The 22974-nt window shown below is 42.8% G+C and overlaps 1 protein-coding gene across 2 annotated transcripts in view; it reads right to left on the bottom strand.

Annotated features, from left to right (window-relative positions):
* The window catches only part of LOC111273733 (uncharacterized), a 64417-nt gene extending 44371 nt beyond the window's left edge, over positions 1-20046 (bottom strand). For both annotated transcript variants that reach the window (XM_022855632.2, XM_022855633.2), the window contains exons 1-2: positions 19932-20046; positions 4872-5021 (exon numbers count right to left, since the gene is read on the bottom strand). In XM_022855632.2, coding sequence (XP_022711367.1) covers positions 4872-5021; positions 19932-20031 — 250 coding nt within the window. In that variant the 5' untranslated portion in view covers positions 20032-20046. The remainder of the gene's footprint in view (positions 1-4871; positions 5022-19931) is intronic.
* Between the last annotated feature and the right edge of the window lie 2928 nt (positions 20047-22974).

The raw sequence follows: 22974 nt of genomic DNA, 5'->3' as shown, positions 1-22974 counted from the left end.
CTTCTGATCTGGCTTAAGGTTACATACGGTTAGTAGGAAGAAGCTCGAGCAACGCATTGTAAGGCTTGATCAGCACGACTAGTTTTTTGTGGCTCAAACATGAGACCTTGGCTCTCTTCTATGTTGTGAAGTGTTGTGTATAAATCAGGAAGTGGAATATTCTCAAATGCTTATGCACGCTCCGAATGCGAAATGAAGTCTTCTCTGAAAAATCTACCATGTAATTGAAGTCTTGCAACTATGCGGTGCAAGTGTCATGTAATGCTTAACGGCTAAAGTACCGAACATAAGGTACGAAAGCCAGACGGCCGAAGTCGAACAGGCTGAACGGTTTGGCTGCCAAGTATGGAGACTCAAAAATCCTTTGTCGTAGTCCCAGTACGAAAAATGGGATACTTAAGACGAGGGCTGGCTGGCCTGGAAAAGGTCTCTGTTTTATCTGGTGTCTACCAGTAGCTCCATGAAGCAGCAATGTGAAGGAGCACAACTTACATACTCTACGTTCATCGTGCGCTACCGTGGGTTCGGCGATGGGCTTTGACACCTTAGCGGGTATGTAGGAAAACAGGAATGAGAACGGCAAGGCACCTCTTCTTTCTGCCTTTCAACACTTGCGGACGGACTCTTGCTGAATTATTCACGAGCGCCGCTGCAGAACAGAACGCCGATTGGTCGGTCAACAAATCCGGAGAAGTCCGTTCCGCTGCAAAGCCCTTTGAAATGAAGTAAACGATCGTAGCATCAGCAGCAATGGTGCGAGATAAGTAGGAAATGCAGGTGAGGGACAACTTAAAGAAATTCAGTTATTACGAAGAGGCTTTGAGTCGAGCGAGGAAGGAGAGATTTGCCTCTGATGCACCACAAGTATAGGCAGCTAGCGCGACCAGCCCCCACTTCAACTAGCTTTGTGTAAGCATTCAGCGTGCCCCACAATCAGCAGTGCGTTGACTACCTCTCGTTTACGTGGCCGGATTAGTGCACTCACTGGTTTTGTTGCTGTTGTTTATTGTCGAATGTCGGTTTTTTTCCCAGTGACCCCACTCCGACAATTAGCATACCCATAGAAAAAGAGCGGCACTGCCACTGCTGCTGCCTGGAAAGTATTACAGGGAGAATAGGGGACGCCAGCTGCCGCGTAAGTACAATTGGAGACTGGTAAAGCCGCAGTGGGAACGGTTACACGGGGTGCTTTGGGTTGATCCAGGGAAGTTTAGCTTCGCCACCGCCGCCGCCGCCGAATTGCACTCTTCATGTGTGTCTACGACTCTTCTGGATTTTTGTGTGGAGTCGTTAGCGTAGACCACGGCGACAACGAAACAGTGACTCTGGAAGATAAGAGCGTAGAGCAGAGAGATCATTTGAATCGACTCCAATTCTTTCTTTCCTTCTTCCTGTTGTCACTGTACTTCGTTGGGCGCTACGGCCCGTACAGTTGGTGCAATTCTGTTTTTATGCAATCAATCGACATCATGGTCCTACTTGCACTCAGGAAAAGGCAGACTGGAAACACCACGTAACGCGTAGGTGGAAAACGCGTGGTAGAGCGGAAACTGCACACCACTACAACACAGACGTGTACATCCTAACTTCGAGCGCAAAACGAGTTGAGTACCAATAACACGTCCTATAACATTAGTATTCACCATACCAAAAAAAATGGGCATTTATAAAAAGAAGGTAGAAAAAAATGAGCATAGATGCGATTATAAGGTAAGCGTACATGGCGGAGCACACGCAAAGTTTGTCCGAAGCATAACATTACATAATCTGAGAGATTACCTCAACGGTACCTCAGGAACGACGATACTATGGAGTAATATTTACACCTTAATGATCCGCCGTGAGGCAGCGTTCGACAGGACATAAGAAAAATAATCGACTAGCTCAAACAGATTGAGTCATTAAGTATTCATTATACATAGACACAAACGCTCATATAAATGCACAGAAACAGTCTCACCGACTAATTAGGTGTGTATTTATGCTAGCGCTCATGTAAAAGCGAACATTGACGCTAGCACGTTAGGATCTATTTAAACCCTATAATTTTAACCCTCCTTCGTATCGTAAATTATCAGCACGTACTAAATTTAACTAGTTAGCAGCGGGGTTTAAAGGGGACTAAGGTAGCATATACGTATATATATATGCATATACCTATAACAATATTACATACTGGTTTTCGTACTCATAATACTGAACGATACGATATAATTCGAGTGAATTTTCTGAACCTATATCTTTTCCTTACTCTGGACTATAGATGTCCGAAGTGTATCATTCACTCGCTTTATCGTCACTTTACACTCCGCTGTATCCTCCTGAATCTTCTCTTCGACTGAGTACGAAACACAGCGATACCCCACGGGTGCTACTACGTCCGCTCTCTATAAGGATGCCGAAATAATCCGCCTAGGTTTTGTATAGTGGCAACAGTGTAGAATGCCGTTGTGGAACACTCGTTTCTGCAGTTCAAATCACGTACCGATATGAAGTCGTCCTCCACTACCAAAAATTGATAAGCTAGAAGTCTCAGCAGCTTTGCCTTTTTCCCGGCGTTTTACTCAATAATAGGTCTGTTTTTTGCCTGCTTCCAAACAAGCGATCCAGGTGACCCTAATTCTGTTTCTTTCTTTTTGTTTTGCTTCCTGAATGTTGCCTATCCGTTGTGACGCTCTGTAAGGACTGCAGTGGTAAATGTGGTCCAATGAGAATAGATGCGTGCAAGCAGGCGGCCTATTGAGAGCGAGTTTACGAGGCGCAACGACGAGCTCGAAGGACTCTAAGGCAGCAAGAGACAATGCGACATCAGCGATAAAAGTATACACTAGTTATGATTAGGGAGGACACTGCAATTAAATTGCCAAGTAGAGAAACGAAATACGCATTGTTTTATGTGAAGGAAAGTTTGCCGGTATCTTGCTAGGTCGTTTGTTCAAATCAGAAACGAAATTAGCATTGCGCATCTTCCCCTGCGCGTGATCATCCGAAAGGCAGTGGCGGGAAGTGAGGTAGGGCGAATAGGGGGCAAAAATCAATATGAAAATAGAAACAGCTCTGGCAGAAAAACCAAAGAGGGAGAAAATTTGGAACGCGATACGCAGCTGGTAAGAATGCTGCCAGTTGCCACGCGTTGAAACAAATGCATAGCACATACGCTAAACGTACACTTATGTAGCGTCTGTGAGCTGCTCAGCTACGAGAAAATAAGGCCGCTAATACGGCTAGTTAGAGTACAAATATGAAAAAATCCCGATGCGAGACACCGGAAGAACTGCCGCTAGTACCGGTGCAGAAGAGGGAGACAAGATGGCGGCAACAATGACAAAAACCCTATTTTTGCAAAAAGTACAAACCTTCTCTCAGTCGTCAGAATTTAGTGTATGGTGCGAACCATCTTGGTGGTGGCAAACCTGTTGCGCGAATCGACGCATGTCGACGCCGTCCCTTTATTCTAAAGCTAATGCCGCTGTTTCCTATGGAAAAAGAGGATCTGCTTTTCCACATGTTGCGGAATCCGTATTTCTCGGGGCGTCAGACAAAATCGTTTTTCGACAAAGTGCAGAACAGAGGGATCGGAGGTCCGCTGGCGTTAGCTTGTTTTGGCGAGAATTTCGAATCGAAAAGAAGAGAAAAGAAGGAAAAGGCTATCATTGTAAAGAGGGGGAAAATTCAATTTATGTGCTATCAATAGAATATAGACAGGCAGCTAAGCGCTGAAATGCCTTTCCTCTTTGTTCGATGACCTACACAATGTATGTATATATAAACAAACGACGAAGGTTATGCTTATCCTATCGTTTTATGTAGTATGTTATGACTAACTACACGTAAATGCAGATCCGCATTGTAGAGCAGCATCATGATAGATGAGGAGCATACTTTCGAATTTGACCTGATAGCCATTACTATTGAATATGCTCAAAAGATAAATTTACCTACATGTTTCATGCGTTTGCTACACTTGTAGAGAGCATTTCGAGAAATTGCAAATGGTCTGCTTTCGCTGTTGTCACAACGAGTTGTACCTTTTCATAAATCTTTTGTTACGGATATGGAGTTATCGTGTTCTCTCCGTGCACAGACGGTGACTGAAAAGCATGTTTACTCAGTCGGTGGCGCTGGTTACCATAAATTGAGCACGTAATAACCTACTTTCATTACCACGTAACCGATCTCGACATCTTGTCTGAGCAGCACCATGAAATATTACATTACTTGACTAGGCAAACGTTCTATTGACAGTTTGTTGAACTTCGCGTTCATTTATTTGCCGTTCCGTTTTGGCTTGCCACGGGAAGACAGGAGCGTTTAACCCGAACTGCCGTCACAGCAATGCCGACCCCCTTGGCAACGGGTCGATTCAGTATCCGACAGGCCTGATGACCGGTACGGTTTTGGTTAAAGCTAAAGTACGTGCACTCGAAATCTTTTTCACACAAATAGCGGATTCATATACACACAACTACATGCAAACGCAGTCGATTAAGTAAGTGAGCGAGTGACGACACTGCTTGAAGTGCTATCTTTTGCTGGTGCTGCTGTCGCTATTACGGTTTGCCAGCTTCAATAAGCCTCTAGCTTGAATAGGAAAAACAAAGCCCTAATTGGTAGAAACTTCCATCCTAAAACACGTACATGTCGCTATGTCCGGCTATTATGGCGCGCAAAACGCGTGGCGAAGTCTGTCTTTGTACGATGGAGTGCGCATGACTCTTCTTCCTTTCATGCTGCGATTAGCGACGATCCTATTTATGGCACAATGATGATTACACTTATCGAGAGAGCTATATACCCATACATGCACCTATATCACTTTTAACTTAATTTTACTATACACATTATTATGGATTCCATAAAGGATCACGTACCGGTATTGCTAATGCCGAAGGTTGCATTTGGCTCAACATACGCCAGCTCTGGATGCATTCTGTTTTTTGTTGGTAGACCGGACGATCGTTCCTTGAGTATTTCTTCCAGGAGCTCCTTTGTCCGAGGTTGGCCCGCTGCGATGATCCCGCCTGGAATACGGATCTTTCAATAATTAGAATGGCTGTATGTTGTGATAATTAACAAATTCAGAAGAAAAATATGAACCAATTTTTTAGATTTTCGTTGCTTTACTCAGAATTCAGGATATCTTTGCAAACACGCTGCTACTAAATTATACGATGAATAATGTAATGGGTAACGTTCTAGGCAAACATTACACTTTCCTACTTATTTAATAGCTTTGCGTAGTAATAATGATCATTTTGAAATTGGTCCGGCTTGCGAACCCGTGTGCCTTAATCAATTAAACAGGCCTTCTTTTTGCTTCGGTAGCTGTAGCAAATATTGTTCCTGTCAGTTGTAATTAAAGCAAAGTTAAGGCCCCAGCTAAGTTTTCCTCGAACTATTTCATCAGAGTGTAAAAAATGAATTAATTTTTCTTTATTTTATTTAATAAGTAAGGTATTGTATTGATTTTTTATTGTATTGACCTGTTGTTGCTTTTCTACGACGAAAAAATTAACTTTTTTCATAATGAAGCCAGACTTAATTTCGACCCAGAAAATGTTTCCATTTAGTTCCCCCGTTTTTTCAACATTTGGCTTAACATCGTTGCCCTCTCGATATACTGATTGCCTCAGCCAATTCGTGTTGGCTAAGTGATGAAAGAACGCGAAACCCCCTCCATTTTGCCTTTGGTTAGATATGCTAATGGCCAATTGAAGATAGGTGCGAAAGGTCTTTTAAAAAAAAAATGTTTTCGGCTACCATATGTAATATAGTACAATGGAATCCTCACGACTCTAAGACTCTGCATTATTCTCAAATTTTCTGTCTATTCTCTGCTGAGCGCTCAAACAGACGCACCTAATGATTAATTGGCGTATCAGCAATAATAAGCAAAAAAAATGGCACTAAAAGCGTTACGTCGCTTCGACCTTCTAAGGCCATCCACACAGTGTCGACTGTCTGTCGGGAGACGCCTCCACAAATGTGATTTTTCCAATTCAGAGTCTCTCCAACGATAGGAATTCCAGTTGGTGCATAAACTTATTGGTACGGAAGTCGCCTGGCCACGCTTTGCCGCTCTATGCTTGCCTGCCCTACAACGCGTTCTCGAAAATAGCGAAGTCTCAATAAATGCTTTTCGTTGTTGCTTCAACAGCATTATCACAGTCATGACGTACTGCTTTCTCAACTTTATTTTGTGCGAAGGACAGTAATTTGCTTTCCCTTAGGGCTTCGTGTCAGAAATCTACAGCCTAAAGGCAGGCCAGACCCCCGGCAGCTGGATCTCAATGGAAGTTGATTTATTCGCACGATTCGTAATCGTGAACGAAATGCGCCAAACCAGACGACGAGACACTTAAAGAAACGCTGTGTCCTTTATAGCCGTTTGATAGGATTGGAGAGGGCGTTGATTTGCCCTTGACGTAAGTGAAGTTAAAACCCAGTCAGACTTTTCGGTTAGGTAAGATATCCGCACAAGTGATTTCGAGTTTCGGGAAAAGCTCAGCAAGGGTTTATTATTCTCTAAGAGGGAACAAATTCCGGCTGGGGTACCAGGGGTAGAGAATAGATTGTAAATTTGCCTACAGAAGTATTAAGTAGCATAGAGAAATATACCATTTACGCCTTTGCAAATTGCTCATGGACACTGAAGCCGCCTCGCGTCTCGCTATCCGGACGTGAAGGTCGAACTCGAAAGAAATCAGCTGCTGTAGATCGGCCATGAACTGAAGCGTTTCTAGGAAGCGATACCCGAACACGAATGATCGAAATAGAAAATCGAGGTTCAACAAACCGTTACCGAAAGCACGAAGTGGATACGGAAAATTCCGGCAACGAAAAACTGCATATTGTCTAACTGTCTACATAGCGTTTAACTGTGTGGCAAATAATAAATCAAACCATTATAAAGGCAATCCATAAAGTTGTATCAATTTCTTATCATGTTATTTTGCCAATAACGCTGGATTTCAGGTGACACTCTGCGATCATACACAAATTGGGTCGGTTAATGTAAATTTCCAAAATGACTTTTAGCATCACGAACTTTACATTGCCACTACATGCTTTTAACTTTCCCATGCAACCTGTCAGCTCGCGGTCTTTTGCGTGTTAGGATATAATTTGTTAATTCTTTGCATTTGTTTGCAGTAAGGTTCAACCTCGATTTCCACTGCTCCCAGCAACCTACTAGTGTAACCGCAATAACTGCATTAGATACACACTTAAATTCACGCTTTTCTATCTAGCTTAGTACAGAAATTTACCACCCCGGGCGTTTTAGCCCTCCGGCCTTCCTTCACCGCCGCCGCCGTCGACATCGTTGCCGCCGGAGTATTTCGTCCGCCATTACTGCCTGTTATCGCTGTTTGTTTTATGAACGGGCAGTTTCAGCCACTGCCTCCTGACATAAAGCAGCATCGCCACCTGCATTTTCCCCAATGCTGTCTTCCCGAATAGCTGACGAGCTCACCCGATGGCCGAAATCTCCTGAGCGTATCACCGCCTCTTCTATGCGTATTTAGTAGACCCCGTTCTGCTCTTGCCGACCAGGCTGGAGTTACCCGCATGCTTTCGGCCGTTTAACGCAAAGCCGATTCGGTCACTATGTTCGTCCGTTTCAGCGAAGGAAGAGAATCCACACGCCTGATGCTGTGGCGTGCGCCTAATGTAATTAGTCCTGTTCCTGCCGGACTCCATAGGCGAATGTTAAAGCTTCGCGAAGCCACTTTGTGACAACGAATACTATGAGACGTTCGTACAAAGTGGCGTTCGTAGAGTTTAGGACAAAAACGGACGGCTAGTGCTGCCAGGCAAAATGCGTATCCTTAAGTACGGGGGGAAATTGTGTGACTTTCGGTGTGCGCAATTCAGCTAGAGCATTGCTCTTTGAAAAGGACTGATATAGTAAAACCCATATATCCATTTAGTCGTGTGAAATGTTGGCGTTTTGCATACACACTTATTGTACCTATTTATATACTTGGCAAAATCTTACATTGGTTGTGAAAAAAACGTTGCATCGAACTCAATTCAGCTCCTCCAACTCTAAACTCAGAATTTTAAGTAATCATCAGTGTTTTCTCTGTAGAATAGTTTAAGCTTCTGTTACTAGTAAAACCGTTAGTAGATTTTGCAGGAGCCTCGAATTCCGTAGCCAAATTACGCATTGCCCATTCGATCGACATAGGGGATTGTTTTCATTACAACTGTACAGCTAACGGGTACGGTAACTGTTAACGGCAATTGCCCTCGTTAGAAAATAACTATATAATATATAATATTGGGAAACGTATTGACTGTGTTTAAGCCAACACTGAAGCAAGTTTAAAAAATGTTTTATAAATTAAATGTGGGGCATTTTGATTAGTGGTATTCCGCCATTTTTCTGGTCACACCACAATCTCATCACCGTGGAACTTCTATAACTTCTGGGAGAGGAATTGTCACACGTAACTTTTATATCCCTCCATTGAAACAAAATGGACGCTATTCGGGATGTTCTACAAGAAGCGAGGCAGCTGATGGTTTGATGGTGCAAGATTCAAGCTATACGGCGGACGCGTGAAAATTCTCCCCGTCTAAGTCCTTCCGATTTTTAACGAACAATTAAAACTGTACTGTTAAAAAGAAAGACGATGCATTTTTTTTAATCGCTATTCATAGCCATCTTTTTTCCGGTTCTACAAGACAGAAAGCATTGCCCTCTTGGCAACAATCTAAACCTAGCCACAAGTGGTGAAGGGCATAATTTTTTTGGTTGATTTTTTTTATTTGCACATTTTTATCCAGTGTGATCCACTTTTGATCACCTGCGATGAATCGCGTTAGAAATGGCTTGATTTCGTTGCGTTCGCAGGCGGAAGAACGATCAGCGATTTTCTTTTGCTTTTACCCAAACATTAAACATTTTTTTTTTTAGCACACTTCTTTCGAATAGTTTAGAACCCATTGCTGACTAATCTCTTGGTGTTGTCTAGGCTACTTACGTGACGGGTTACTTAGGATCATTAACTTTTTTTGTAATTGATTGACCTTGAGAAACTTTCAGAACGAAAGCAAGAGAAACATCTCTCTCTAATCACGCATCTTGACCATAAAAATACGATTCTTTTGTGGGTTTGGGCAACATCGGTACCTTTGTTGTAACAGAATTATGAAATTTTGTGAATCTTTCGAGAGATTTGTTTTTAGGTTTGGCTACACGTGCTCCAACAACTTCAGTCCGCTATTGCTGCCAACTCTCTTCCTTTCAAATAACACCAACGTCAACGGGACATAATCCATTTACCTGAACTCTGCGACCTTAAGGTTATTTAACTAGCTAAATAGTCAATAATTTTTTCGATGGTACAATACAATTTGGTAATCTGCAAGCGGAGTGTTCCTTTTCACTCAAGAGTCGTTCGGCCGACAAATATAGCTAGACGAATATATGATACGAGGCAGGCGGATAGTGGCGTACGCACGCCGCGCCCAGCACCATGTTAATTTAAGAGCGTGCACGTGCGTGAACGTTACCGTTCTTCTTATACTCACTTCGGCTCAGACAGAAGCAGACATCTCGTGCGGCCCCCATATTTTGTAGAGACGGCGGTAACAGCAACAGGTACTAAAACTTAGAAGAGTCGAGCAACACGATCACCGCGTCTTGCCAATGTAATAAGCTGAATAGCAGCAAGACACAACCAGCGCTGTATTGAAGTTACGACGATAGGTCAAGCTATATATATATAGAACCTTCGAAAAATAGCAATTTTGCGGCGGAAAACGTCAAAGCTTATAAACAGAAGCTTTTTACAACATGCTATCGCTAACGTCAGAGTAGTTAGGGTTCATCCATTGCCGTCTATAGAAACGCCTAAATTAAGGCCAAAAATGTATCTCTGCATAATGGAATTCATAACTGGTTCCATTTGGCGCTTACAGAGTCACACTTACAACTTTAGCCTTTCTGCTCGTTTATAATAATACAAAAACCCGTGTTCGGCGTCATCGTTGTATAGTTTTATTCCAATTAAACAGCAAAACGTTTTCTACGTGACGACAACACGAACTCGTGGGCTATGATACGTTCTGCCAGGAATCAAACCGTAACCGGAATCCCTTCGTTCTGTTAGATGGAGGCGGGTGTCAATAATGGAGTAATACGTTCATGAGCTTTGACAAGCCGAACGAATAGCTACTAGATTGAAGTTGGCGAACTGGCAATGTGATGGTAAAGTTTATTGGAAGTAATTAAATATCGAAACGGTACTTCAGGCGTTTTTCTCGATGCGAGGCATTTTCCTCAGCCACTTGAATGAGGAGTAGTCAATGTGGATCTAAGGAAAAGGTTTGAGACTCTGTCCTGCGAGCCTTACCAATAGAGAGGTGTAAGGTGATCGATCAAACCCATAAGTTTGAGCGACACGAATTTTCAAGCTAATCAAAATCTATAGCGTAGCTATTGTGTAGTGTACTGTTTAATATAGATATAGGGGAAAATATCAAAGTTCTATCTGTACTATAGATATGTAAATACGCAGTATCGGCACAAATATTCTGCTAATTAGCTGCAACTTTTCTCTGACTATTTCTTTTCTATTGCTGGCTGCACCAGTGATGACCAGACATCTAATGCACTGTCAACCTAAAATATGAAATCCATAGTAAAAAAAAGCGTGGATAGTGAGGAAGTAAGTTCGAAACAGATGAAGTTAGCGATAAATAGCTGAGCAGTATTCACGATTCCCATCTGAGCTGCCTTGATGCATTCGAGGTTCGATTTTAGGCCAACCGAATAATTCAAGAGACTGATATCTTTCAATGCAGGCCGTTATAATAATAGCCGTATGAAAATATAACGACATTTAACTTCCGCAGACTAAACAAAAGTGCCCTTCTTTTTTGGCAAAGGTGGGCCTATTCCTACCGGGCCTAAAGAGTCGGACTGATGTGCCGTCACATGGAGAGTAGTCGACGCATAATACAACAGCAGTAACGGAACGAGTAGGGAGCACCTAATAAATAGAAAACTAACGTATATATTGGTCTCAACTATTCGGCTACATCGGCTAGTACAACGTCCTATTTAGAAATGGAGTTATCTTCAGAAGCTTTTTCTTAGCAACAGCTTGCGAACCCTGAGATGTTGGTAAGGATTTGTCCGAAACTTAATGTTGTTAAGGCTAACAGATGAAACAAACCTTCATATGCGCGTTATAAATTTAATGGAAGTCTGAGCGTTTAAACAAGTACAAAAATGTATCTATTAGAAATTATCAATCATGCGAATAAAACAATTTTCGCTTGTTAACTTCGCTTCAAGTTTCATGTCGTAGCGAAGTGCAACTCTTCTTCAAAATTATACTTCATTGACTTCAAGCCGCTCTGTCGTCTACACCCTATCTCGTAGCTGCGTCAAAGAGTGACAAAACTCGACGGGCACTTTTCCGTAGAAAGAACAAACGACGAATATAAAGACTGCCTTTGTTCATGCATAGGGAAATGCTTCAGTTTAAATTTAAATTATTATTAATAAACAATAAATAAAAAATTAAAATTAATAAATTAGAATTTCATGGATTATACGTACGATTTCTTAGAGTTCGGTTGATACTGTATTTAGTTGCGTACAGCGCAGAAGGGTTCCATGAACGAGCTGCACGCTTTTCAGTAACAATTCCGCGTAGCTTTTCCGTAATATGTACCTCTTTTGTTGTATTTAATGATTTGTTATGGCTATAAATGCTGAGGGAATCAAAGGAAAAGTGTAAATTATTCTTATATTCCTCAAAGGATCATCACTGTTTATATTCGAAGTCAACTCACCCCTCAATGTAAACAACCTCAAATTTATCGCACTACATACACAATGAAAAACTACATATTAGGCTTATCATGGGCCATACTAGCTATGTAATATAATAATGTCGTTGATAATTTGAGTGCATAGTAATCAAGCATCTGGTTTTTCCTTAATAAAACCTGTGGCACAGTCGGCATCACATTCATTATGTGACTGGTAATAAGTATAATAAATGATATTCTTGCTGGCCAGACGTAACTGCGGAGTGAGTTAAGCACATATAATTTGAAAAAAATTACTCAGACACAGTAATTCTCCTCTCCTTCCGCTTCATTTCATCCCATTAGCAGTCAGCCGGTTGGACGTAGGACCGAATGGTCACATCAGCCCTGAATACCATCGTCATTCTTACGACGTCACGCAGACGCTTTTCCTAAGGCACCTTTTTCTGTACTGTATCGACAGCAGTCATGAAATTATTCATACCGCGGTGAAGAATTTGTGTATCCTACGAAAAAAGAAAGAACCGAGTCGTAAGTCTGTACCAATCTGGGATAGGCGGCAGTGGCGCTAGATGGATATGGTCGAGAGTACAGGAGAACGTCTATCCACAGTACCGGTACTAACTGCGCCCGCGAAGAAATGAATAGCTTGAAAAAGAAGATACCGCCTCTGGTTCTACGGGTCAGAGCCCTCTAGCCTGTTCTTCTGACGCCAAATACATCGAGGTGATTTGCCACGTTTCGGCCGCCACCACGCCATGCTTTCTTTCTTTCCCCCCGTGTTCTCGTTTGGGTCCCCGTCACACGGGTACTTGAAATCACTCTGAGCGAGCAGATCGTTTCGTATACATATATATATATGTATATACGTACATATATACACATTCTTTATGTTTCCGCGTTTATCTTCGGTGCTTGCAGCACCTGCATATACGTTCATTTTTTCACCTGTCGTCACATACCCCTTGGTGGTATATGTCGCCTTAACGCCGACAATGGGCGGCGTTGCTGTCGCCCTTAAATCTGTGCTTATGTGTGTACTAAACGCACGCGTTTCGACTGAAGACGCGCGTTCGCTATGTCCTTATCTACCTGATGAAAACACAGAAAACCAAAAGCTGTTATCTTCTCCCGATCGTTGTTGGGATCATCAGAAATCACTCAAAGGGAGGCGGACGGGGCCAGCGACAATGGCCGTAGAAGCGTATTAATGGTGGCGGTAGAAAGTAACTTGGCACATATTAGCCACAGCATAATATTCACAGGCTGTATGAATTAGGTGATGATCTTACTAGGGCATTTACAAACAATGGCGCAAAAAACAGTAGTGGCAGCACTAGTAGTTTCGTAGGGTTTAAGATGAATAAGTTTTTTAGTGTTTTTAAAATTAATTTCCTTATATATTTTAAGAATAATAGAAATTTGTTATTTAGAGTTTATTACTATTGTGAATAATTTTATAGGAGTAATTTTAATATTTAATCAGAATTCTTTGCGGAAAATTTAAGTTTATTCAAAAATGGTTCATTATCACGTTATTGAATTTAAATAGAATTTATTGATTATTTAATTTTTAATATATATAATTATAATAATTAATATTAGTAATAAATATAGAAGTAAATAGTTTGATACAAGTAAAATATATTTAATAAAATAAATGTATTAATATTATTTGTAAGTTTAAGAGGTTTGCCACCTTTTATTGGATTTTTCCAAAAATTGTACTTTTAATAAATTATTACCTATAAAACATTATAAAACTATTTTTTATTATAGTAATAACATCTATAATTAGAAGATATATTTATGTAAATTATTTAATTATATATTAACAAATAAAATTGTACTTTTTTTATTTCATTAATTATAATTTGATAAAAGATTTTACGTAAATTTTAAAACTATTTATTTTCAAAATAAAAAAGAATTTTTTAAGTCTTTATCGCATTAAATAATTATATAATACGATGTATATTTTCATGTAATCATAGGGGTACTGGAAAAATTTATTTTATGTTTAGAGTATGGTCTGGTGTTTTAGGAGCGGCTTTAAGATTATTAATTCGTATTGAATTAGGACAGCCGGGATCGTTTATTGGAGATGATTAGATTTATAATACAACTGTTATTACGCTTTTGTTACAATTTTTTTATAGTAATACCTGCTATAATTGGATATTACAAGGAAGTTAGCCACGTTGAGGTTGGAATAAGTCGGTATAAGTACAGCTTAGCGGTTTGCCCACATGTTTTGTACGCCGAGAAAGGTCAAAATGTAAGAGTATGCTTGAATAGGTCATGTCGTAATCAAAACCCAACAAAACGATTTAAGAAGTCGACAGTGTTTGAGTTATCTAATTCCCAAGCTATACGATAATATTACAACAACGAAAAGAGAAAGTCTATTCATTTTCACCCTTAGTCACCGCGTATAGCCCAGCCCCAGCTGGCCACTGTCACGGCCATCGTCTACCCTGTGGATGGGTGCCTCGCACAGGCACGGGGGCGATTTATCAACGACATTGTTTCCACCAGCTCGTTCGGCACCGCGGCCGTGCTAAAGAACGGGAAGAACCTCACCAGAATATAGTTTTGTTCCATTTTAGCCGCAGTGCTAGCGATCGTAATACGGCGGACTCCTCTTTTCCGCAATGTTTTTTCCTCTCCGTTTCTTAATGGAGGATCAAGGAGGAGAGGACGCACTATACCGGCAAACTGTTTACACCTATTGGCTTCACGGGCCGAGAAAGCTTCAGTAGTAATTCAGTCGATGTAGATGCTTGACGCATTCATGAACAGACTGACAATGTCTACATTAATCGTGGCCTATAACTACTCCGCTGGGTCTAAAAGAAACGAGACTAGCATGACTATCCCAATTGCCAATGTAGGCATTATTAATAGCAGCGATATCATCATTTCTGCAACAGAAACACCGGCGTAGACAGGAAGTTTATGTCGTCTTCCTCTCCGTTAGTCTGTGTGTTGCTATATCTATATAAAACTAATCGTGGTATCAACTGTCCCGCCGACTGATATCTGACTATCTCCCCGGCCAAATCATGCCAAAGCGTTTATTGCCACGCGATGCGGCAGCCCATCGCTCCGCTGTTCCAGCAAAGAGCAATTCTGCAGCGATTGTGTCAACATGAAGACTATGCCATAACATTGGGCTCCAGTAGTAATGTTTTGCCGCTCGTTTGGCTCTATTTGGACACTGGGCAATAGAACGGTGCAGAAATTTCTCTATGTATATATGACACGAAACGATATAAATAAAATAAGCCGAGAAAGCCCTGGCGGCTATATGATGGGTGAGATCATGGTTCTTTACTTCTCACCGCCCAACCACCCTCAGCGCAAATCGACGCTTTATTGCACCCCCTCCTCTCTTCTCCGTTGTGCCGTCGAGAGAGAAAGTGAGCTTGTATGCCTAGCGTGAGACGCTCGCACAGCCGTTTGTGACTAAATGAGGGGAAAGCTCATAACGAAGCGGACATTTATCCATCATCGCGATTGTTCTCTTTCTCCGATGGTGGGTAGACAGAGCGGTATTGCCATTACTGGCCAAAGTTAGCAAATGCCCTTCGTTCTACTTTGCACAAGCTAGAGATGTAACATGTAGTCACTTTAAATCACTTCTATGTAGAAACGACCGAGTGTACCCATCGGATTTAAACAAACTCAACGCGCAAGCACTTGAAGTTCAGTTGTCTGCTGCTTGACAGATGCAGCCAACACGGAGGCACGGATACGGGGGCATCGATAATTGTCATGGTGATGGTAAACGGGTTTAGTTCTCCCCTTTCCTTAACGAACACGAGCCGAGGGTTACTACTCGTATTAGTAGCAGCATCGTCGTTCAGCTGTCGCTGCTGCGGAACCGGCTTGCGGGTGCTCACCGGCCAATGACTAAATGTAACCATTGCGGACTTTAAAAGGCTGTTACGATTACCGCATTTTTTGGTGCGTGATGCTCGATCATGCATGTAGGCAACGTAGCCGGCCTAGCCGAAAACGGCTCTAATATGTGCACTCTTTACCACCCACTGTGGACCGTTGAGGCTAAAATGGGCCAAATGGTAAATTTGCCCCTAACGAAAACTGAGTCAGTTTAAGTGAGCTAAATGAGTCGGTTTTTTTACCTGTATAAGAAAAATAGCTCTAGAAGTCTAATCACCTGAGCACTATGCGCATATATGTATTTGCCCGCTAAAAAGGCAAGGTGCGGTCGTAAGTGGACTGGCGAGACAAAAAGAGGCGGCAGTGTTGTTTGCCTATTACCAAGTTATAAATAACAATAATTAGTACAGCAGTGTTATTATTAGCTATTTTATTCTACGAAAGGCAATGACCACCTTAGCGTCATCGTCGGAGGCGCCGAAGTAGCGTATTTTCTGACAGACAGTGGCCATCAACGGTCTATGTCATAAGCTTTAACGATATGTGACGGTAGTAACTTCCGCTTGATTAGATATTCACAAACACATGGCCGTATACTCGTCAATGGTATCGATGGTTAAAGGGCTACGCACATTGCAACTACCAATCAACAGATACAAGTGTTCGCCCATATTTTAAGGTATGTATATGGACCTAGCGTAACTAGCGATCTAGCATTATTTTATTGCAAATATCGTAAGCATAATGACCATTTGGCTAGGAGAAGCGGCGATTTCGATCTTTTTTTTTTTCTTTTACTACTTTGATGCCATCATTCGTATAGTGTCAGTTCGGGTTCGGCGACTGCGTCCGAACCGCGAGAGCCAACATTGAGTCGATTGCCGGTATTACTAAATCAACAGCGATAATAACCTCAACGTTACATGAGCGTCAAGTGAAGAGGAGCTTCGGAATGAAGCAGCGCTACTGATTATGACGATCCAAAAGCAAAGCGTCGAGCAGCAGCTTGAGTGAGGCGAAAGGAATGATATGCTTCGCCTTAAACTAATCCGCCTTTGTCCGATCGCACATTGTCGAGCCTGGCCGTCCTAATTACCATCGATCGCCTCTGCTGGAATCGCTAATCAGTCTTAGTGGCTGGATAATTATCGACAAGCTCATGTCCACCCCCTAGATGGATGTATAAACGTGTGAGAGTCGCGTGCGATTGCACGTACATGGAGATCGTCTTGGACACGCACATACGAGCATATTATGGTCCGGCATAGTCACGTATTCACTGTCTATCTTATGTGTAGAAGTAGAAACGATGGCGACAATGAAAACTAGCGACAAGACCAGCCAATGCGACACAGAACAAATGAGCTATCTCATTCGTCATGTTCGATCGTCTGAAGATTACGTGGCTCTCCGTGAACCCAGCCGTACTTCGATTTTTCTCTTTATTTTGTTTGAGCAACAGGTTAAATGACTGCCTACGAGAGCCTCTAGGCTGTCAACCATGACAGAACGGCCGTGTTGGCGTCGGCTCTTACTGTTATTCAATATCTGCTCTCCGTTACGTTACTTTTCAACATGTAGAAATCAATTGGATCGACCAGGACAACTTGCCACCTCTACTCGATACTTGTAATAGTTGAAAGAGTAAATGTCTAGTAACAGATGATCGCAAAGTGGAAAATGGTAGGCAGATGATAGGAGGCACAATTCAAATACTACTCTTTTTCATTCTGTTTAGAGCGTTTTCAGCACCATAACAATGTATGTAACAAGTAGCACATGTAACGTCTATGCTGACATATCAAACATGTTTTAGATGAGATAAGCCTGTAGGTATTAATCCGCTGCTGTTGTCGATACCCCCGAGTACGGTCAGCCGGACTTCAAGAGCGAACCTTCGATTATACGACTTCGGCAGTTATATGCACAGACTGACAGTATGAGACCGCAATGTAACACTGCACATATACATAAACGTACATACTTCTCATCAGAAAGAAGCGCCCATGAATGAGGGACATAGATGGGACAGTAAATGAAGCGCAGCTGATAGCTCACGCTGATTCGCTTGTCGCATAGCTGTTGCTACGGAAACAACAGGTAATCACAGGAAAATTAGATGAAAAGAGGGAAGCGATCGACTCGATCCCCTGTCGACACGTTAACGATCTTAGACCACGATGACAAATATTACTAGTGCTGCTGGTCTGAGACAGGACTCTACGATCAGGCTTTTGTCAGCGTACCTGATACGAGTATAGAGGAAGATGGTGGAGGGCACAGATGAAGCCAATTCGGGTGCAAAAGTTGAATTAGGTTAGTTTTTTTTGCGTTAATCGTTCGCCACTGTTATTCATAGAACTGCTAGGTATCCCGACATATACAGGCAGACTGGCCTATTCGATCAACGGCGACTGCCTGAATTCACCTACATAGACTAGAAAAAAACAGGGCGCTTTTTATGCACTAATAACATTGCACTGCTTCATCTTATGTTTGGCATAAACGTTTAAGGCGTTGACGATTCCAGGTCGACTATCGTACACCTGTCGACTGATACTGAGCTGTGATTAGTAAGCACATGTTTAACATTAATCTAATACCTGTAGCAATGAACACATTAAGAGATTCTAGTCGGGTAAGTGCCGCGACCTTAAGACAATGTTGACACACACACACACCTGAGAAGCCTTCCTGCTAACAGTTTTTACCTTAGGTCGCACGCCGTATTGTAAGAAACATCTCAGACTTTCAGAGAAGTGCCGCCGTTAAGCCGTTTGAGTTGCCAAGAACCTTCTTAACGGTAAACCCTTTCTGTTTGGTTCAATGAAGGCGTGCATGCACGTGCGTTAGATATGCATAGAGAACTGTGCTTTTAAATTTCTTCCTTCTAGCGTCCTGCTCCTGGTTAGAATAACTTGCAAACAACCATACATGCCCGTCTACTCGTTTTGTGCATATATTTACCGCTAATGTCGAATGTTTCAACTGTCATTTGGTCGTCGTCTTATTACGAGGAGTGATACCTATTTATTTATCTAACATGTTTGTTCAAAGGTTCCGACTATTAATAACTACCAACTACGGCTGCCCTCACGTGAGTTCGACGTTGACTTCTCACCCAGCGGCAAAATTACCTTCACGCATTTACGGAATCGTATCTATACGCCAGCTGGGGGACCCAAAAAGGTCAAAGAGAACAAAAGTGTTAGCAAGCAAATATTCGTTCGGTACAAACCTCGAACAGACAAAGCTATGAAGGTACATTCTCTCCGAAAAGTCGCTTGATGGAGTTAGTGGGGGAGCGTGTTGGGGTTGAGAAAGCATGAGCAAAGGTGTTACTTTCACAGCTAAGACGCCTTTGCCCCGTTCGAATCAGAGGCACAAATGCATCGCCACCGAGAACTTGGGTAAACTAAATAGAAAAAGAGTAGAATTTTTATCACTATTATTATTCTATATAGTGAATGTGTGTACCATCAAATAATGATAATTGTCCTGCCATACGAAATGTTAATAACGTTACCAAATTCTTAATTCTTATGAAAATCTTAGCCCCAGTCTAAACTACTACGTATCGGTTTTAGTCAGATTTTCAGTAACCCGATATATGGTAATTTCACCAATGACTCCATAAAATGATAGTAGATCGACGGTGCTGCAATACTTTTACACGACGATTCCATGAGGCCTCGTCGGAGCGATGCTACAATCTCGCTACTACTAGCGCTCCGCTAGTAGTAGCGAGATTGGGCAGACTGCCGACTTGGGCAGCACCGATCCCGGATTGCTAGTATACGTAGCACACAACCTTCTCCTGTCAGCACTGACAAAGCTGATCCCGTTCTTACTTATTCACGCAGATTCTATTAAGCTGCAAGATGGTCGATTTACTTCGAGCTTGTCTTTCAAATCGATAGTAGTTAGCAAATCGAAATGCGGATTCTTAGTTCTGGCCCTCCATCGCACCCATTTTTTCCACGGTGGGAACTCATCCACTGACTCCCATCGTTACGGCCCAACGGCTCAAGCGAAGCAATGAATGGCGCTTGTTTCCTTTATGTGTCTTTGGGTTTCTTCTGAAATCTTTCAAAACAACTAGATGGGTTTTTCTTTCTTGCGCATCAGCAGATTTCGCTTTCTAGCCTGTCGGCTACACAGTCCCGTGTGTCAGGGAAAATAGGAATATAGCTTGTGTGAACGTTTTGGTGGTCTGAAGATTTTCTGCTTACCGATCTTGACGGCAGCGAGGGCTGGTCCCAGCAGAACTAGGAGAACGATGAAGCTGAATCCTGGTCTGTGCATCTCTACGTTTTTGGCCTGCAGTCTCATCTCTTAGCAGCACAGCCACAGCTGCTGCAGTAGAACCCACTCTCCTCCGTTGTACCTCCGCTACCACGTCAAACACTTAGTAGAGTTGTATCAGCAGATGCTGCTAATCAGCGGGGGTTGCTGTAACAGTGACGGCGAAGATATTAGCGTCGAAGCATTCAACGCACTACGACGATCCGCACTTCCAAAGTTTTCTTCGTCGCACGCGTGTTTTCCCTTTGTGCGTTTCTACAGCGGATACAGACTTGTCCCCAGATGCTTGTCGTCGGTTCAACTTGGTTTCAACACAATCCGGCCGGCCAGTCTTCTTTCCGGCTCCCAGTCCACGAGCAACTCCTCAGTATGGGAGGTTTTGCCTAAATCAAGCACGCATCTCTAAGCAACAGTGAATCCAGCACCGTTAGCTATTCAGCCTCGCTAATTAAACGGTCTCGTTCGCTTGCTCGTCCTAACACAGCCACTGATTCTCTCTGAACCGCCGCGTTACGTGCAGCAGCGCGCATCCGAAGCGACCGATCAAAGCGGCTGACCTATGATCACTAAGCTATAATCTCTAGACCGGCCGACTTAACCGGCGGCGGTTATCCGATGATGATCTGTGGGCTGGGATGACATTGGCAAAATCCCACGCGGCACCGATTCGACACGGACTCACTGTTCACTGCGCTACTGTTTCCTGCTGCTACGACTCACGGAAAACGGCAATCTGACCAATCCCTATTCCTTACCACTTCCTTTCCTGTCCCTGCTTCTGCTACGGCTGCTGCGCTTCCTGTCGCGGGTGTGGCAGAAGCCAAGATGGCCGGCACCCAAACACCGGGGCGAGAGGCAAGCTGGCTGGCAGGAGCTACTAGCTCGGCCTGCAACACACTGCCAAATAGACCCCGGAACCAACGGACACAGTGGACCGGGAACGCGCGCGGCAGCGACTCAGCGATAACGGCGAACACCACAGCGCGCACCGGCAGCGGCAGCGGCAGCATAGCAGACCCGGCAGACACAGAGCGCGACCCCACAGAGGAGAAAGCCAAGGAGGAGCCCCACACGACAGCCCTAGGTGTCGTCGAGACAACCCTCCATAGAAAATGCGCTTCAGAGTTTTGGGGGACAGCGATTTCTGAGGTTGGATTCGGCAGACAGTAGCATACTTCTCTCCCTTCGCTAGCACCCGCAGCGGGCTCTCGCTCAATTCCTGTTACCCTCTACGTTAGGCCCTTTCTGCACGAGTCGAGAGGACATTGCTCCCGCATGCACCATCGTCACTCAGACAAGGACGCCGTTTGGCTCTGGCCGTCAGCTCAGAGCAAAGAACAATGAGGACCGGCTGCACTGGTCCTACATTGGTGCTTCCAGTCATCGCGCGCAGGATTGAAAAACTGTTAGGGTTGGTAAGATTGTTAGAAGCTCGAAAGCTAATGTAAGATTAAGTACAAACAAATGCATTGGGTCATCGAGTACGTGTAAAGAGCAAATTTATAGTCAAATTAAGAGACGGTGGCGATAAAAATGGCATCTGGCAATAGTTTAAGTAAGCAAGTTATTTGCGAGATCTGATATTTTATTTAACTGTTTGTCAATCGATGAAATTCCTCGAATTGTCGGCTCAATCGAGCCTAACTGATATAAGGTTCTTAACGTAATTATGCCCCTCTTGATTTCGGTCCCGGATCTGCTATCGGCTCAGTTTGTTTAGTATTCATTGTGAGTCAATTAAACCCTTGAACCCTAAAATCAACTTTCTATTTTGAAAACTAGGTGAATTCTTAAAATGAACACAAAAAGCACCATGCATAGTACACAGCCAAGGCTCGAGTCGAATAACTTTTTAAAGCAAGTTGGATAGTTATTTAGGAAGTTGGAACATTAATCCAAAAGTGTAGAGCACGTAATGATCTTAGACGAATTTCCTTTCAGCAAAAAAAACCGACATCGCGTTTACAGTATATTCTTTTGTTCAAAAAAAAAAAAGGCTGCTTTGGCAACTACTGCACATTTGTGAACACATTAACATAGCACAGAAGTTGTATCATATCATGAAGTTATTTAAGCTATTGCGATGATGCGATGAAGGACTGCAAACTCACGAAGCGCAGATTTGCCAATCCTCTGGCTCAAAATAGGCAGTTTTCTATGTATGATTCTGAAGATTTTTTCGTTGTATCATTGGAATTTAATTACATTCTGAAATTCAAATTTGGTACATCAGCTTACGTTTACGTGAATTGCGGTGGCGGCATTGTACAAACATTGGTCGCAGCTACGAGAAACTCCATCCGTACCAACACATATCAGTGATACTGGCGAATTTCGAATCCCTTTGCGTACTTTCGTTTCAGCAGCAGAGGCCGCACCGGCTGGCCTACAGGGTAGCAGCAGTAGCAGCACTGCGTTACGTAGATAGACAACGTTCACACGGATGCTATGGAATAAATACGTGAGTGCGAGTAGCGAGTCTATTTAATCGTACCCGACTGAGCCAGCGTTCACTCGAGACAAAGCAGAACTTGTCGAGGCAACTCTTATCGTGCCCACGGTGCATCAACCTCACAAGTCACCAACATACATACATATATATATATATGCATTTGAAATTCCGGCTCGCTTCTTTTTTTTTTTTTTTACTATTTGTAAGCCTTCTTCAGCTTCGTTGTACTAGAGCAGAGAACAATGACAAACGAATTACGTATAGCGGCTCGTCTCGTTTGTCGGTCCGGCTACGTAATATTAATACGTTAGGCGTGATTTTGGCGGGAATAGAAGCAACGATGCTTAAAACGCTCGATGGTTATCTCTTTCATCTAGCTCTAAGTGGCAAAATTTGAATAAACTCATTCTCGTGTGTTGTATTTGTTGAGGATAACCTAAAATTGGATGAGTGAAAACAGATACCTAAGTAACAGGTTTGGATCAGCTTAAAAAACAGAAATCAGCTCTTCACAAGGT

This window comes from Varroa jacobsoni, unplaced genomic scaffold (assembly GCF_002532875.2).
Source record: "Varroa jacobsoni isolate VJ856 unplaced genomic scaffold, vjacob_1.0 scaffold_221, whole genome shotgun sequence".
In the NCBI taxonomy this organism is placed as follows: Eukaryota; Metazoa; Arthropoda; class Arachnida; order Mesostigmata; family Varroidae; genus Varroa; species Varroa jacobsoni.
The sequence above is the reverse complement of the archived record's forward strand: the minus strand, read 5'-3'. Positions and strand labels throughout refer to the sequence as shown.